The 18,635-nt window shown below is 40.7% G+C and overlaps 1 protein-coding gene across 1 annotated transcript; it reads left to right on the top strand.

Annotated features, from left to right (window-relative positions):
- The first annotated feature begins 27 nt into the window (after positions 1–27).
- Positions 28–18,285, top strand: CHMP4C (charged multivesicular body protein 4C). Its single transcript, XM_027452408.3, has 5 exons — positions 28–378; positions 8,323–8,500; positions 9,410–9,524; positions 12,893–13,001; positions 15,215–18,285. Exons 1-5 carry the CDS (start codon positions 180–182, stop codon positions 15,277–15,279), a joined length of 666 nt encoding a protein of 221 aa, XP_027308209.1. The 5' UTR covers positions 28–179; the 3' UTR covers positions 15,280–18,285.
- Positions 18,286–18,635: the final 350 nt, after the last annotated feature.

Here is an 18,635-nt window from a genome sequence, read left to right as displayed (position 1 = left end):
GTCCCCGCCCCGGGGCGGTGCTGTTGGGCGTCCCTGATTCACGGACACCTCGTCCCTATCCCAGCCCCTAACCCAGCCTCTAACCTAACCCAGCCCCGCTCCGCCCCGCCGCCAGGTGCGGAGCCCCGGAAGAGCCGCGGCGGCAGCGGGGAGCCCCGGCCCGAGCTGAGGCCGCCGAGATGAGCAAGATCTCCAAATTCTTCAAGGGGGGCGGCGGCTCTGCCGCCCACAAGAGCCGGGGGGGGCCCACGCCGCAGGAGGCCCTGGCCCGGCTGCGGGAGACGGAGGAGATGCTGAGCAAGAAGCAGGAGTACCTGGAGACGCGCATCGAGAGGGAGCTGGCGGCCGCCCGGCAGCACGGCACCAAGAACAAGCGAGGTGAGGGAGCCCCGGCACAGGGCTGCGCCCTTCGGAGCCCCCTCGGTGCCTTGCGAGGCTTTAAATCGTGGGTGTCGCGGGCATCAGGGCGCTGCTCAGCACAGCAAGGGGGGCACGGCGTGGGTGCTGCGCGCTGGGGGTGCGGGTAAGCGAGAAACTGAGGCTCTCGTGTAAATTCGTGGTGGTCTTTGCGTTATCCCCAGTGGGAGAGCTGCTGGCACACAGTGAATAAATGTTACATGTGCTAAAACTGAAAAACAGACAAAGGTTCAGGGTATTTGTAGTGGCTGCTGGTCCTGTGGTTCTGAGGAGAGGGTACTAAGGGATAATAACGTTCAGATCTCGCTTACGCCAATGTTGTCATCTCCAGTAAGCAATTTGAACTGCAGGTAGGCAGTGTCTCGGGGACATGCAGGCCTTTGAGAAGCAGGGTAATTACTTGCTAAAGTCACCTGGAATCCTGTTTTGCCTGCTCTGAGATCTATTTTCCCGTAAATGCTTCAAAACAGAAGCAAAATGTTTTGAATTCAAGGCTCACAATGTAACAAGAAACTTTCCTGTGTTCTTTCTGGTGCTGGATACTTTAGAAAAGTTAATGGCATGTAATTTAGAGCTTGTGTGGAGCTGCACCTTAAAGGTGTTCCGGTTAGCCCTTTAATGTATTTGGAAATACTTTAGCACTTACTAATGGTTAGCAAAAAGCACTTAGTTAGGATTTAAAAGCATCAGTAGGGACCTAAGGCACAGTCTGATGGAGTAAGGCCAGTTCGCAATCGAGCCCACCAGCCTGCAGCACATGAGCTGTTGGGTTGTCCCGTTTTGGCTTGTCGCGGCCCCAAACTCCTTACTTCTCTGGCTTCAACCCAAGTTTCTCTTGTCCCTTTGTGCAGGTGCTGGCACTTGTGAGCTGGCCCAGCGATCTAGATCAGGGAGGTGACGCAGCTGCAGCTCTACTGCAGGACGAAGTGACCAGATGGCTCCTGGAGCTGGCTCACCATGCAGTTGCACGAGTGGCGGGGCTGACTCAAGAGATTAGGCTCCTTCTGGTGTCTGTAGCAACTCCTACCTAGGTCCAGACACGCTACTGTAGGACTTGATGCCAAGTCTGCCCTTCAGGCTGGTGTTGCTGCAGGAAGAAGCAGTGTTTCCTGCCTCGTTCCTGCCCCATGCTACTCCCTTCCTTCTGTTGACAGAGCTCCCTGAAGGGTGTGTTCTAGAAAGCTGGGATACAGCATTAAAATGTCTTGGTTTTGTTATTTTTACCCAGGGCTGGTTAAGTTTCTCTGACTTCACAGCTGCAAAAGAGCTTGGGCACCTGTGAAGGTGCAGAGGCTGCAGTGAGGACCCATTACTGGGAGAAGGTGGATCTGCTTTAGGATTCCCCTTTAACCCGGCTGGCCTGTGCTGGTTCCAGGTGTTAGCCTATCACCTTGTGCTTCAGGCATGCAGCATTCAACACGTGACTTTTTCTCCCAGGTGTTTGTGTCCACTGCTATGCTCAGTATGCAATTCCCCTGGTTTTATCTATATAGCTTTTTGCAGAGTTGTGCTACAAACTGGATTGCTGGGCTGACTGCAGTTAAAAATAACTCCCTTTTTTTCCTTTCTTGTCATTTGTGTGTGACCTACAGTTAGGGACAGTAAAAAGACAGCAAGGCAATAAGTACAGCAAGGGAATTTTTTAATGAAAAAATTGGCTATAATGCAAAAACTGGATGATGAAACTACAATCATGAGAAACAAGAGAAACTCACCTTGCTGTGCTGAAATGATTGAATTTGGCAGGCTAGTGAGTGAGCTTAATTCCCCAAGGATACCCCTTGATACGACAGTTGCGCTAGTTTAATCACCGTTGACTAGTGTATTAGCAGCTTTACCATACTGTAGTTCAGAAGAAAGCTGTACTAGCCTTAAGTAGCATTATGTAAACATACATGGAAATGGGAGAATAAAAGTTTTAATTTACGCTGCTTTGTTAAAACAAATATTTCAAAAGGACCTAGTGGCTAATCTTTGATTTATTCTTTCCATATTTACATCTGTGGAGAAGCTTGTGGAACCTAAAATGGGAGTGTATGGGACAGAAGCAGGATGTATCCAGGTATAGAAAATGCACCAAATTAGTATGATCTCATTTGATTTTTAGGTGCATGTGTGTGAGTCAGTTACACTGACACAAGTGAAATCATCTTCAAGGACTAACAAGTTTTCATGAGCTCAAATGATTCTTGGATGGGTTCATGTGACATCAGAAGACTTGACTTAGACCCATAACATATTAGCTATGCAAGTACATGTGAAACATCACTTAAATATTTTGGCTCCTCCTTTGTGGAGTGTGCATCTCTGTAGTTCCTGTGCCTAATTTGAAATTAGCTGTGCTTTGGGGATGATACATTTCCAGTATTCCCTCTTAATATTTTACTGTAGCTAAACTAGCTCAGGGTTATCTGAAGAGTGATTTGTGTTGGAATTCCCCTTGCAGAGGTTATACCATGATAAGTATTTTTATATATATATATAGTCTTGATTTATTTTTTTGGGTATCTCTTGATTGGTTTTGTCAAGTGCATACCTGTTAACTCCAGCAACAAACTGGCCTTTCATCTTCACTACTGTGAAGGTCATGCAGGAAACCTTAAAAGACAAGTGATCCGAAATATCAAAATTGATGAGGCTTGAGGCAAGAAATTGGGACTAGTGCTATGTAGGTGCAGGCTCTTATCTTTTCTTTGTGCTTCTCCAGAACACCATATCCACGGTAGTAAGGGCAATAGCAGGTTTCTTTATGGCCCCGGGTTAGGACAATAGCCATCACATTGCAGTTCACCATATAGAGAACTGTTTTCATCTAGGACTTCCCACCTTCATGGTGGTCATTCACTTAGCATGTGGAAGGGTTCTGCCTCCATGTGCTGACTGAACAATGACCGTAGTGGCTCTTTGTTTATTTGTTTAAAGCAAGTTCATCAGCAATGCTGAATTTATGGGTAAGCACAAAGTACAAGAAAATATTACTACATGGTAGTCCTGGGAAAAGTTTATCCTCTGTTCTTCAAAAGCTGCCTTATTTTTTTTCTTACTCCCACAATAATCCCTATGCTTTTGAATCTTCCCTCCCCTGTCCCATCTCACACCCCATACACACCCACTAGGTTTTTGATTTCTAGTTTGCTGTGTGAGAACCCCATTTAAAAGGAAATAAAGGAAATGGGTTTCCTGAAGTGCCATCTGTGCTTGTGAAAATAACTTAAGTGTGCGTGTAGTCTCAGCCTGGCATCTTTCACAGACCCTAAAAAAAAAAGAAAAAGCTAAACGAAGAGAGATTAGAACAAAGTTAAAAGAAGCCATAGTTTTTGTTTGTTTGTTTCTCCCATCCAGAGTAGGCAAAAAGTTTAACCATGGAGAGCCACACAATATTACTGAGGACAAAACCTAATGGAAAAAGTTGGGATAACAGTGGGTTTTCACGAGTAGGTGCTGTAAGTATGCTGTGTAGTACATTTGGGCAGGGTTGGTGTAGCCGTGTAGCATTCCTTTACAATGAGCTAGTTGTGTCCAGAACACTACTGAAACTGAAGTAGTTGCATGTTGACACAGACAGGGCTGTCATCACTGTAGCGGGGTGTGTGACAGGTAGGGACTGAAGGCAAGGAGATACGGGGAAGCCTTTAAGCACATCTTTGTTCTGTGTTACAGCCATTGTTCTCTGCTCTTCTTGATCGCATTTCAAGTGTCTTGCTGCCAACTGGAGTGGTTATAATGAGTCAAGAGCATCATTATTAACGAATTACTGCCTCAGTTTTAACTGTACATGCCTTCCCCCACAAGTTTTTAAGGATTGTGAATGCCGATAATGATCTTGCTTAAGGTGGTCTGATTTTTGTGGCCTCAGCAGCATTTCTTCTGGTTGTTGCTAGCGTGAGATCAGATTCTGTAATCCATCAGTCCTTTACAGGGACTGAAGCAGAGGTTTTGTTAACTGTATCCAAGGATGAGATCTGGTATTTTCACGGTGATGTCTTGTGAAGACATAACCAGTTTTCCCCTGGGAATTTTAAGGTCTTTTGGATAACGTTCTTATCTCTACTTCACGATATGAGATTGGCAATTCCTGTGCTGATGGGTATTGGTGGTGGGCTGACGGTGTTGATTATCACTGTGCTTTCTCATTTTATTCTGATCTGTCATGAGACCATGATGAAGGTGTCTGACTCTTTCTGTCCCAATTTTGTTCTCTGTTTTAGAAACCTGGATATATTCAGTGTGGTCAGAATTACTATTGCCATTGCCAGATATGGCCAGGATCAGTCATTTCTCCTTTGTTACTAAAGCATAAGTTTAGTGGTGACACGGGAAATGTGTTTGTATGTTAATAACAATAGTTCTTAATACATGTGCTTAAACTGACATAATAGTCTACAGTTGTTGCAGCTTGAAAATAAAATTTAAAAAACCAAACTTGAAAATGAAATAAAAAATCAGTTTAAAAACAGTGGCTCCTAATCTACGATCACTATCCTGCTTGCTGGAGCTGGAAGTAGAGCACAAGAAAAGTGCTAAAGCAATTGCTGACCACTCCATTATGAAATGCAGGAGCTGAATCTGCTTCTTTGGAGCCCATCAGAATGTCTGAGATGACTTGTTTTCCTGGGGAAGATCTCTACCTCTTCTTGGTTAAATCGATATTACTCTTGCTTCCTCAGACTCTGCCCCTGCTTAGACTCTTCCTACCTGGGCTGTCTTCCTTTTCTGAAATCTTGGAAGTGGGCATACCTTCTTTCAGTGTCGTTCTTAGACCATCAGTGAAGTAAGTTGATGTTCTCTCCTCAGTTGTTTTTTTTTTTTTAATATGTTCTCTTTCAGTTTGGTTATTATGTGATAGCTTTTCTGTAGCATTTAGATTTTGTTCTTCTGAGAATCAATGCACAGATTTTAAAATGCGTGTATGTACAGTAGAAAAGCACTTATAATGAAATTCACTTTGATTCTGTACAACAAGAAAAAAGCAGACTGCAAATAACAAGGAAATTCTTTCTCAGCAATGGGAGCTATGATTGCAATGGACCATGCAAGGAAAGGGATTCATTTAATATAAATGAGAAAATCATATAGTGTGGTGTAGGAATATGTTATACCTCGCTTGATAAGCGAGGATTATGAATTGATTTGCTATCAAGTGCTTTGTTCTATAAGTCACTGGTAAAACTACAGAGAACTAAGTAAAATGGTGTTGCGGTACAATAATTAGGAAAAGCTGTTTATGATAGGGGAAGTCTCACAGTTGACCTTCTTCTGAGGTTTCTTAATTCGGGTGTGGTTTAATTAAATATTTATACAGGAACCTTCAGGATTTTGAAAACAACTGCTGTGTGTGTAACTGAGGAAGTCCATTTTCTCTTCGAGCAGTCAATAAGAGCAGCACCACCGCAGAGTCCCATTCCTGAAAAAGACTGTCTGGAAATATTTCCCCGTGGTAGCTGCTTCCTTCAGTTGAAGCCTTTCTGCACCATCCAGTTAGAGTTCCTCTGTCCACAGAGTGTCGGGAGTCCTCTCTGGTACAGCCAGGCTTATGCAAATTCAGAACATTAAATTTACCTGGAATCTCTGGCCTAATCTGAGAATACAGGATCAAATTTTGATCGAATTGAGGCTGAGGAAGGAAGTGTCTGGTGTCATAACAGTACCAATAATAACCATAAATAAGGAGGGTAAATAAGCAGGTAGAAAGACTATTTGGGTTAAGTTAAACTGCTATACTTTAGAATTGCTACAACAGTTAGAATTCTTACATTTGCCATTTGCATGACTTTGAAAATATGCCTGAACCCCAGTCAAAGTATAAATGATCAGAGAATCACAGAATGCCTTTGGTTGGAAGGGACCTTAAAGACCACCTACTTCCACCCCCCTGCCATTGGCAGTGACACCTCCCGCCACACCAGGTTGCCCAAAGCCCCATCCAGCCTGGCCTTGAACACCTCCAGGGATGGGGCATCCACAGCTTCTCTGGGCAGCCTGTGGCCGTGCCTCACCACCCTCTGAGTGAAGAATTTCCTCCTTATATCTAATCTAAGCCTACTCTCTTTTAGTTTAAAGCCATTCCCCCTCGTCCTATCACTCCACCCCCTGACACAGAGTCCCTCCCCAGCTTTCGTGCAGGCCCCCTTTGGGTACTGGAAGGCTGCTGTAAGGTCTCCCCAGGGCCTTCTCTTCTCCAGGCTGCACAACTCCAGCTCCCTCAGCCTGTCTGTATAGGAGATGTGCTCCAGCCCTCTGAGCATCTTTGTGGCCCTCTGGACTCACTCTAACAGGTCCATGTCCTTCTTGTGCTGGGGGCCTCAGAGCAGAACGCAGCCAGGTGGGGCCTCATGAGAGCAGAACAGAGGGGAGGAATCACCTCCCTTGACCTGCTGGCAGTGCTGCTTTTGATGCAGCCCAGGATGTGGTTGGCTTTTCGGCTGGAAGCCTGCACTGCTGGCTCATGTTCAGTTTTTCATTAGCCAGCACCCCCAGGTCCTTCTCCTCAGGGCTGCTGTCAATCCATTCATTGACCAGACTCTATTTGGTACTAGGGACTGCAAATCTGGAGAGCATGCCCCAAAAGCTGGGAAAACGTTCAATTTGAATACTGTGTTTTATCTATTGTGACTATGGTTTGCCATCACTACAGGTGCTAAAGACATTCTGTGTTTCAAAGTCTCTGCAAATACCTGTCCTTGTGTGACTAATGAGCAGCAATTTTGACCATATTGATTCAAACACTTGCAGAAAAGCAGTCAATACTTTAGTATGTTGCTACACACGATAAATCCCGTCTTTGGAGGGATCCTAGCTTCATTTGGAAACCCTATTGTCTAGATTCAGTGTTGCTGCATTTGGATAATCGTTTAAACAGAACACCAACAGTAATTGCTGCTGTTTTTCAAGCATGGGGGGGCTGCATTTGCTTGCTGGCTCTGAACCTGATTAAAAAATTAAAGCAAGAGATAGGAAAAAAGATCCAGGTATTAATTAAAATTGAAAAAAACAATGGGTTAACTCAGTCTCTCTTTTTCTTTTTTTTTTTTTTTTTTTGCCTGGCACATGTACAGTTTGGAAAGAACAGAGGTCAGGAAATACTTGTGGCAAGATTGTGTGTTCCACACACAGAGACTGAGTGAAAGCCTTTCTCCTCCTGCTTGTCACGCGTTTATGCTGGTAATGATTTACTCTGGGCAAAGTATTCTGCTTATAACTTATCAAATGCAAAACAGTAATCTCGCTGATTTACAGAGGTAATTGAGGGTTGCAAGATTTTATTGTGGCCCTTTACAAAGGCTATGTATCTTCTATATATTTTCAAGTTCTAAGGATTAAAGATCATGCTCCTCAGTGAGTGTTATGGAAAATACGACTGAAAGCCAGAGGAGTCCTTCCTCTGATCTAACCTACCTGCGAGGTTAGGTCCTTTGGGCTTTCCATTATACCTGACACTCTCTCCTGCTGCAACAAAACTTAGAAAGCAGCATTCATGGAGATGTGGTCATCATGACAGATCTTCTCGCTCTGTCTTCGTTAGCTTTTACTCAGATTTTGCCTCAGGTTTACCTCTTCCTTTGATTCTCTCTCACGTCCTTTCTGATTTCTGTCTGATGTTTTTCTTTTCCTTTCCCGTCTTCCCTGTTTTGCCCACGTACACAGGATGGAATTCGAGATCTCCTGTAGTGGAGGAAGAAGCTGCTCTTCCTTGTGCTTCTAAAAGGAGTTAATCTAAATGAGGTTTCCTGCTCATGCACACAGCATGTTGGTGGTCTGGTGTGGTCAAAGTTTGCCTTTCTACTTTCTACTAGTCAGGTAGGAGGGTGAGAATTATAACTTCTCCAGGTTGTATTGTTAATGAACTACTTGTACTTGCATTTTGCTACAAAAATACACAGTGTACTGTGCTCCTCTGCATTACAGCTGCCTTACAAGCACTGAAGAGGAAAAAGAGATATGAGAAACAATTGAATCAAATTGATGGGACGCTCTCAACCATCGAGTTCCAGAGAGAGGCGCTGGAAAACTCACACACAAACACAGAAGTGCTCAGGAATATGGGTTATGCTGCACAAGCTATGAAAAAAGTACATGAAAATATGTAAGTCCTTTCTACTAGCTTTCAAGATGAGTTTGGCAATAGCTTTTAAACTATTTCATTGCTATGTACCAAGTCAGCCAGTTTTGACTTTGTTTTGGTTCAGGCATTTAATGTTAGGAATGCTATTGGTGCTGTGATGTTGTATTTGGCAGAAAAATACCTTTTCTTAACAGCAAGTCTAGAAGGAAATCCAACTACCTCAGGAGATCCAGCTGGTACTAGTTTTTATTAAATCTGCCTTGGCTTCTGCCCTTAATTTTTCCAGAAGAAAACTTAGTTGAGGAAACTGTGTGCACTTCTTCAAAGTCCATAAGCTAGGTTGCGATTCAAAGTACTAATTGGACTTGAATAAAAGAGAGGGTAATTTTTTTGCATATTATTTTTATATGTCCTATATTGTTTTATTGGCGTATTCTCCTGCCTGAATAAACAGAGTTAAATCAGAAAGGTTGTCCTGGCAGAAGTAAACAGGAATTGAAACAATACTGTAGTTAACAATAAGGGGAAGCACTTAAATGGGGTCCTGTTAAGCTCCCCTAGTTCTGATGAATGCTTAACATCAGAAAAGATCCATCTAACAAAGATGCTGACCTCGGGAAGGAGATACAGTCTGCCTAAAGAATGTGACTATTGGCTGATGGATCTATAAGCGGCACAGAGGTGGGGAGAGGCACAGGCTGCTGCATTATGGCTTTTGTTATAAAGCCAAAGTGGAAGAAATTGGAGTGGCTAAAACATACAGAAGCTTGCCTGGAAATATTAAGGTTTAGGTAAGGAAAATTGTTCCCCATTAGTTCTATTGTTTAAACATCCGTGGGCATGAAATAAAATAGGGTCTGATCAGCTGTTTCTGAGCCTCTTCTGTAGGATTTCATTTATGTACTTTTAAAAACTTTATTATTTTGCCAGGGACTTGAACAAGATTGATGATTTGATGCAAGATATCACTGACCAGCAAAATGTTGCTCAGGAAATTTCAGAAGCTATCTCAAGCCGAGCTGGATTTGGTGATGAGTTTGATGAGGTCAGTACTTTACTAAAGACTGGGTGTTTTGACTATAAAATAGTTATTTTGTGGTGCAGTGGCTTGTTCCAGAGACTGCAATTTCACATCCTCACCTTTTGAGAAATCGTTGTTCTAGCTTACCATATCTAGCACATTTTATATTTATTTATATATTTATAAAAAAGAATTAAATATATAAAATGAAAATGAGGGGTTTAGCTGTATTCCTGTAGTTAGTATTTTCAATTGTAGTATTTTCAGTTGTACCATGGAAGGAGGTCACTAAAGCATATAATTTGTACTTCTCCAAAGGAACACTGAAATATATAATTTGTTGTACTCAAAATAGAAATAGGGCATATTCCTTTCACTACACCATGAACTGGCTGCCATTCACAATTTTGGATATATGTGCCAAATTTAAGGGGTTTTATTTTGTGCTTGGAGATTCCAGTTCTTTCATTATTTTCCAAATTTTCCAAAAAAATAAATTAATGAGGTAGAAGTAATTGCTGTAAGAAGCAACAAGGATTCTGTCCTCAAACACTCTTCTTCTGAAAACCTCTCAAAAAAGGTATCTAGGACCTTCTAGAGACTTGTTGCAGTAGCTTTCATCCAATAGTGCTGGACTTGATTTTGTGTATCTAAGGAGGACATAGTGTTCAAGGGCTGAGTATATGCAGAGAGACTGTATATGAGTATGTGAGACTGTACATCCTACAACCCGTGGGATGCAGAGCTGAAGATCAAACCCAGTAACACAGTTAACTATGTGTTAAAATGACCAAGTGCTAGGAATCATATGAATAATGCCTTAAAGAATCAAACAGTTCCCACCCTTCCCAATTAATTTATTCTTACATACCCAAAGGGACAACAGAGAAAAATATATACGCTATATTTTTTGCTTGATTAATATTTTGCCTTATCATTCACAAGTTATCCTTTGCAGTTTTTGAAAATAGTAGTGATTCTTTGTATATTTCTTTCCATTATCTGCTTTCCTATTTTTGTACTTCAAATGAAAATCGACTTTTCAAGAAACATTTAATCAATACTGACATAAGGAATGGCATTTATCTGGCATAAACTTGTCTTCAGACAACTTAAACATACTGCCATCCTGAACAGTGTCGCTTTCTTTTTGTCCGTGCTTAACTTATTGAGTCTAGACTCAGTAATGATGTTGCAGATTGACCTGAAAGCTTCTAAGCGATGCTTGTTTGTCCAAGTTAATGGATATGTTTCCTGTTCTGGGAAAATAAGCCACACTCACATGAGGTATCACTGTGCCAGCACCTACTTTTTCATATGAGCCTAATAGTTACAGTACTTGTTCGGTCATTGGGAAGCCTGGATTGCATAACACTTCAGCTTAAGAGTGCTAGAATTTGTAACTTAATCACTAGTTTTTAAGGTCACTTGTGTTGGAGGAGGATGCTTAGTTTTTATTTATTTTGAAGAACTTTTTGACCACACACTTGATTTCCTTGTTACATGTGTGCCATGGGTGTAAGGAGATCATTGAAACATGTAATTTATGCTGCTCAAAATAGACATGTGAACGTAGGGCTCTCTCCCTGGGATGACACTGTATATATAATGATGAATAAAAAAAAGCACTGCCCTACCTGAGTAGGATGCTCTCAGGGGAGAGGAGGGGGTGAATCCTTGCCTGGAGACATGTTTTCTGGTAATCAGATGTGAAATAGACACATTCCAGTGCGTGAAGTCTAGACCCTGAGAGTTTTGATCCTCTCCACATGGTATCTGCCCTCTGCTTCATTTTTTGCCTAAGTTCAAGAGAAGGAAGGGGATTATTTATTGTAGCTACTCCAATGCTCCACAGCCTCGTTGTACAGCAGTTCCTGAGTTATGGGAAACACAAGTTAGATCCATGCTTGAGGAGAACTTGAAACTTGAGTCTCCCACTTTGAGAACTAATATTCTAGACATTGCATTGCTATGTTAAAGATTATGGCCACTGTTTATTCCACTATTCCATCTCTCTCTCTCTCTGTATTTTTTACTTTTATTTTGCTTAATTTTTTAAAATTTTAATAAAGAACCTGTCATGGCTGATACTACCTCTTGATATTTTATGCATTCAGCAGGGGTTGCTGAGGCTTAATTTGGTCTTGGAAAGGGTTAGATGGTCATCTAAAGGTCTTCAGGAATACTCGTTTCCATTGACTACAACAGCTTGGACACTAACTTTTGAAGATGATATTCACACCACTGACTGAAGTACTTAAAGTACAGCTACCTTTGCACCTAACTAAATGCATTAGACAGACATGGGGCCCCACCCTGCACAGCTCTTTGAGACAGCTGCCATTGATTGAACATCTTCAGGTGCAGACCTGATGCTGAAATTTTTAATTTTTAGATTTTTAATTCTAGGGCTTGCATTGTGAACTAGGACAGACTTGTGAACTGTAGCCTTTTTTGGCCTTGTATATATAAAATAAAAACTTACTTAGGCCTGTGCTGGCTACATAATCATCATCTTAGTGTCTACATTGGTGATAAGCAAGGTATAAATGGGTAGGCAAAGCCCATCTTGAACCCTAGATCTCACTTTGTGCCAACCACTCTTGCCCAGCCCCATTTGCCCAACAGTGGTTCTTTCTGAACCATTTTATCAGTGTGGCAAAGGTCTGTTTCTCTACACTGTGATTGATAGATAGCTTCCTTTCTTTGGGAAACTCCAATGAAGGAGTAAGCCCTTGGCTTTTTAAAAATGTAAAGCATTTCTATTTTTAGTATTATACAATGAGATTTGATCATCTGTCCAAGTTAGCTTCTGCAGCTAAAAGCCTAAGGGTGTTACGTGCTTCAAGAGTGAGTAACAGGACTCACGAGATCAGTGCTGCTTTGATATTAGATGTAATCCAGGACTTAGTGTGATAGAGCTGAAGCACAACATTTAATGACAGTCTGTCTTACACCCGGTGGAAGTTGTATGGTTTTTAAAATGGGAGAAGTCACACACTAAAATTAGAATCTGCTTAAAATGTACAGACTCTAGATTTGGAAAAAAAAAAAATGATGAAGGCAGTTGGACTTTTTCCTCTGTTTTTTTTTTTTTTTTTTTTGACATGAATACTAACTGCACTGGCATTTTTCTTTCTAATTTTATTCCTTGTCCTGTTTCTAACTTTCATTGTGCTTGTTTAAACTTTCAGTTAAGTTTCACTGTTTTTCCCTGCAGTTGGTGAAAATTATTCTTGCGATATGCTGACTTCTGATATGACTGACTTCTGACTTTGTTTTCAAGCATAAACTGTTATTTCAGTAATGCTTTGCTTTATAGCGGTTACAAGCGCTATTGACTCAAATTGCTGTCAGGACAATGAATTTATTAACATTTTCCTTGAATTTAGGATGAGTTGATGGCAGAATTAGAAGAACTGGAGCAAGAAGAAATGAACAAGAGAATGGCAGATGTCAGACTGCCAAGTGTTCCATCCACCTCGCTACCTTCTCGCCCCGGTAAACTGCTTATTTTCCATTTCAAGTTTGTCTTTATTATACCATGCTGTGAGTAGGAGGAGAGGAAGAAAGAATCATAGATATGTATTTAGCTCTTTTAATTTTTAAAGCATTATAGATTCCTTATCCAAATTTTTGCATGTGACTATTAGAAAAAGCAAAGTGGAATTCCAGTTTCCTGTATGAAAATATTTAGGACCAAATTTTCTGTAGATTAGGGGAAGCCAATTCAGGGGACTTGAACTTCCAGGTACTGTGATGTGGATCAGATAGGTCACTGGGGAATGGGAAGATCTATTTTGTCTTCAGGCAATTTAAATCCTCAGTCTTTTTTAATTAAGAGGCTGACCTAGATTCAAAATGTTTGCATGACGAAGTTTCAGCTTTATAGTGTAGTGGTTTGATACTTGCCACTGGTATTTTAAGTAGAGATGAATGAGGTAGCAGGAAGTACAGATTTAAAGAAATATTGTCTGTCATTCCTTTCTTTCTATAGAACAGACATTCCTGGCATTAAGCAGTAGTCTTGATTTTCTGTAGCTCTGCCCTGTTTGGAATTAAGCCAGAGACAGTCAACTTTTAACTCTATCTTTCACTGTGTCCCTCTTGCTCTGTCAACTGAAAGACTTGCTGTATACGGATGCTCGTAAAAAGAATATAAATATTTGGTGGCAAAGATAGCATACACGCAGCACAAGCTGCGTGGTGCATTCTGCTGCAGAACAGGTTGCCCAGATCAGCTCATCCTGAAGACTCTTGTGCGTGTTTTGGCAGTCAACACTTAAATTCCCGAGAAGCAGTTTAAAATATTCAGACTGGGACTGTGGCCTCATCTACTTATGTAAACTGTAGAACAGCTAGTAAAAAGTGGATTTAGGAAAACTCAGTGCAAATTGCAGTCTGGGCACTTAACGACTTGTTCATGCATTATTTTCCAGATCCAGCTGTGTCAGCTGACATTTTTATTAAACCCAGGCCATCTCCATGTGCTTCTCGCTATCTCGGATTTGCTACCTCATCTCTCTATATGACTGCTTCAGGCAAAATTAGTTAGCTACGTTTATACAGTTTAAGGCCTTGTAAAACTGGCTAATCTTTTCTGTAACTGTATGCTTACAGAACACAGAAATGACAAAATACGAACAGTTAATGGTCCTGTAATGCTTCTAATTGGACATGCATGTTAACCTCCTGATTTTAGAGATGGGGAAAATAATGTGGAGCAAGGCACAATGACCTTCCCCAGCTGCACAGTAAGCCAGTGGCAGTTGCAGAGTAGTGACTGGACCCAGGGTCTCCCATGTCCTCCCAGCTTTAGCCCTCAGAAATGGTACTCTCAGTCTCCCTGGAGATGGTGGCTCCCAGCAGCAGGGCTGCCACAGGCAGGAGCCAACTGGTTGCTGTAAAACATACACACAAGGGTGGTGCCACCCAGTAATGCAAATCCTGACGCGCACAGCACAAAGCTGGGGAGAGCCCAAGGCCAAACCTGGGCAGTAGGGCATGCAGTTTGTAGGTTGCTGAATGAAGACTGTTTATATGAGGTTTTCATTCAAGTAATGTGAAGAAGTGGGATGTGGTTTGGATTTAAAAAAAAAAAAAAAAAAAAAAAAAAAGTGAGGTGCGTGTGGGACCTAGAACAGAGATGGGAATTGCTGCTGCTGTGACCACAGCAGTTACCTGAGTAGCCACAGATACTACCTCAACAATGTAAGTTCAGGATTTTTTTCCCTTTTAATAAATGGTAACTCTCGTTAAAATATGTTGATTCCATTTTCAGACTGGACCTGCACATGCAGAACCCTTCAGTACTGTTTGGAAAGGTAGCAAGATGCACAGCTGAAGGGACAGGTCATTAATTCCTGCTTCCAGTCACAGAATTGTAGGGGTTGGAAGGGACCTGGATGTGAGAGAACCAGCAATGTTGTGGTGTGTGCTTACTCTCTGTGTACAGGTCAAATAAATTTTCTGTGGGAATCTTTCAGTAGGAGGTAAATCAGACCTGTAATTTTTAACATCAGGGTTATGTGTGAGCTAGCGGTGGGACACGCTAGTCACAGCATCATCGCTATGTTACCTACATTTAGCTTGCTACTCAGTAAAGTGACTTGAGATCTTCAAACTGAGCACTATAGAAGTCCTAATGTTAACAAATAAAATGTTTGTTTCTGCTCCTATTAGTTGATGATTATTGTTAATCTCTTTCTCTGCAGCATCAACCAGGAAGAGAGTGGAGGATGAAGAAGATATGAAACATCTAGCTTCCTGGGCTTCATAAGAGCATGGTGCTTTTATGGCATGGAACATTACAGTAAAGATGTAAAGAGCTACAATGCTGTTGTTAATTTGTAATAGTTACAAATTTAGTGTGGTTGTGTTTCATACGGACTTTTTTTTTAATGGCCAATCTTGCTAAAAGTGTGACTTCCATATTTCAAAAGTAGTTTATGAACAAACAAAAATAATAGTTGCCAAAACCTCCATATTTTTTTCCAGTCTAGGCCAGAGATCTGTTCTGCTATCAGTATCAGGTTTTATGATGTTACGTCTTGTGGTTTTGTGAGACCCGTGCTTTGCTTGTGCACACAACTGGATGCATTGTTGAAATGAAAAAGTTAAATAATTGATCAAAGCCCTATCCTTAGAGAGTGCAAAACAGCTTTATACACATCCTTTGCACCCAAGAGCTAACGGCCGTTCATTTGGGCATGGAGATTTATCCCCTTTGCCTGGAGCACCTTGTGGTGTCCTTGATATTAAGAGGAGACTCTTCTGTAGATCTTCTGAAGTGCAATAATTTATTATTTTTTTGTTATTGTTTTAATTTTGGCAACACTATCCCATGCACATATATATGGTCTATTTGAATCACATTTCAAACTGTTTCCAACGTGGTTAAATAACAGCTTTGCTATGACAATGACTAAGATTTTATGCATCCCTGACAAACAAAATTGATTTCCACTAACCATGTCAAAAAGTCAGAAGAGATTTAGCCTCTCTGTCTTCCACCATGACTTTCTGGGGTGAGTTTTTACTTTGTATGAAAATACCCATTCTCAAAGGAATTAATAACACAATTTTTAATTCTGCATTTTCAAAATAATTTTCATTTCTGAGCATTTGGTTTCTGAGTGGAAACTATAAATATGTTGTCTTTGAAATGCCTTTTTAGCTCTGTTTAAAAGCTGAATCTAAATTATTTGTAAAGTTTATGTATTATTGTCCAGCTAATGGCTTTTTAGCTTAAGGAGCAAATGCTACTGAGTGCTGAACTACTATATGTAGGGAGAAATCACTGTTCACATATAAAACAAAAATTAAATATGCTGCTTTGTACAAAGAAATTTTATTAAGCAAGACTTAAGCTCTATGCTAGTAGCTTGCTATAAATCACAAGGATGTAGTAAAACACTGGAGTTCCAAGGAAAGTGGGAAGCAGAGTCACATTGATCTTGATTTCTTATTTTCAAATTAATTTATATATGTATGATTGAACCACTTGGGGAATGATGGGAGACTTGGATTCTGTAGATCTACAGCATCAGAAGACTGATCTGTGGGGCTTTAGCCTTTGATTTGCTGAGTGTTAATAGCCTACAACAGGCTCTAGCCCATCATATTTTATGTTAAGCATAAGCTAACGTGTGTTTCTGGGCATGGCATTCTGTTGTGCTCAACCTGTTGAGTTGAGTTCTGTGAATGAAACACAAAATTTACTAGCACATTGTAAAACTTTCAGGACTTCATTCTTTGTAGTGGAATTGCTTTTTGTTTACGTTTATTTGAAAGGAGAGCTAAGCCTTGTCACTGTATAAATTGCTTGTGGAGAAAAAAACCTTTGTGATTCTACTACAGAGTTTGGAGGTACCAGGAAAATTATCCCTTGCTGTTGAGAGTCAAGTAAAAACTGGAAGTATTCCCTTTTTGTTAAAAACAAAAATTAAAGCACTTCCTTAAATTTGAAAATGTTTTTTGAATTCTCAGTAGGGAACCAAACACTAACAAAATGTCATTCAGTTTTAATGCTTACTGAAATTCAGGATAAGATGCCAGCTGAAAACTTCCTTGACAGGTGTATTTAATAAAATAATAAATATTCTGAGTTACCTAGAATCAATTCCCTAGTCCTGTTGGCTGAAATCCCATTTTCAAGGTGCAGTGTATACAATTCTGAATTTGGTACAGAAAGAATTAGCATACACTGATTTGGTAAGTCTGCAAGGCTGTGTGCTGCTGGACACGACTTGTATTTCTAAATGTAAGTCCATGCCAACATAGTCCTGTGCTTGGGTTGGGAAAGCTGTATTATAGCATCTGTTCTTGGTCATACAAGTAGTAGTTTTCTGATACTTAGCATATTTAAAGGGTTCTGTAGCCTAACCAAAACAGGTGTCTAGGCCTCCAGTTTAAAGTGATTTTTCAGTCTGCTCTGGAAAATGTGTACCTGCAAGTTTTTATGCAAGAACTTTCCATGTGAACACCCTGCAGGGAAGAAGAAATTCTAGGGAAGGCCTTCTCCTTTGCAAACAAGTGTCAGACTGCTAACCTCTGGCAGTGTTTTGGCCACATGTTGATCCTGGGGAGCTTCTGCTTATTGACTTTGGACTAGGCACTTAAGGAACAAAGTTCGTGGATGATGAGGAATAAAAAACATGGTCATTCGGGTGAGCTCAAAAAGCTGGCATGTAGTGGCTGCCAATTCTGGAGGACAGTCACATACCAGTTCACGGGCTAGGATGTGTCTGGTCTAACCTTCATGGTGAAGCTACTCTTAGAAATACTATAGTCATGTACAGAAATCAAAATACAGTATAGACCCTCAGAACTGGAGTGCTTGTATTTGTTTGGGAGACAGTAGATGACTGATTTTCTTCAAAAGCAAAGGAGTTTTAGGGATTTAATTCAGCTGAGGAGGTGGCTCTTTCCTGTGTAAATTCAGATGAAGCTGTGACAAATGCTTCTTTCTTTTTTTGAACATATGTCTCTCTTCATGCCAAGATGGTATTTGTTTAGCACATAAGCAGACTAGAGTGAATAGTGTCAATGTGTTATTGTAAATGCAATTGACTATTAACTCAAACATATTTTACAAGAGGACTGTGGAAGCAGATGGTGTACTGTAGCTGACTTTATTTCCTGATTCTTATTTATTTTGAGAATGTTTTCTTCTCTTAACAGGCTTGGGCATTTTAAACCTGGATAGCTTTACAAAGGGGAAATATTAATTAAAGAATTAAAAATTAATATATACATATCCTGTAAATAAACACTTTTTGTCACACTTGTGCTATCTGTATTATTTTCCTGTTAGGGAAAACTTTATGTGCTCTTCTTACACCATCATTAGGATGCAGTAGTCTCTTTAGCGAGTGCAAAGATTGTTGGAAACACTTTTTGATGTATTGGTCTTTCAATACCAGCTTAGAATTTAATAATTCTTCAAAGGTAATCTGGCTTTACTTTGGGGAAAAAAAGGGGGGGGGGGGAAGGAGAATAGAAATCAGATTGTATGCAACAGTGTTTGAGCTTCATTCATTTGCACACCGCATTTGTGTTACAAGAGATTATTTATTTCAATGTATCCAAAAATTCTGCTTTTTTTTTTTTCTTTTGCAAAAGATCTCTTAATCG

Source organism: Anas platyrhynchos, chromosome 2, assembly GCF_047663525.1.
Source record: "Anas platyrhynchos isolate ZD024472 breed Pekin duck chromosome 2, IASCAAS_PekinDuck_T2T, whole genome shotgun sequence".
Lineage (NCBI taxonomy): Eukaryota > Metazoa > Chordata > Aves > Anseriformes > Anatidae > Anas > Anas platyrhynchos.
Note: the sequence above shows the minus strand (reverse complement) of the source record. Positions and strands in the feature narration are given on the sequence as shown.

Coding starts and splice junctions, on each gene's coding strand:
- CHMP4C (XM_027452408.3), top strand. CDS start 180: ATGAGCAAGATCTCCAAATTCTTCAAGGGGGGCGGCGGCTCTGCCGCC. Junction 8,501..9,409: donor AAAAAAGTACATGAAAATAT/GTAAGTCCTTTC, acceptor TTATTTTGCCAG/GGACTTGAACAAGATTGATG. Junction 13,002..15,214: donor CTCGCTACCTTCTCGCCCCG/GTAAACTGCTTA, acceptor CTTTCTCTGCAG/CATCAACCAGGAAGAGAGTG.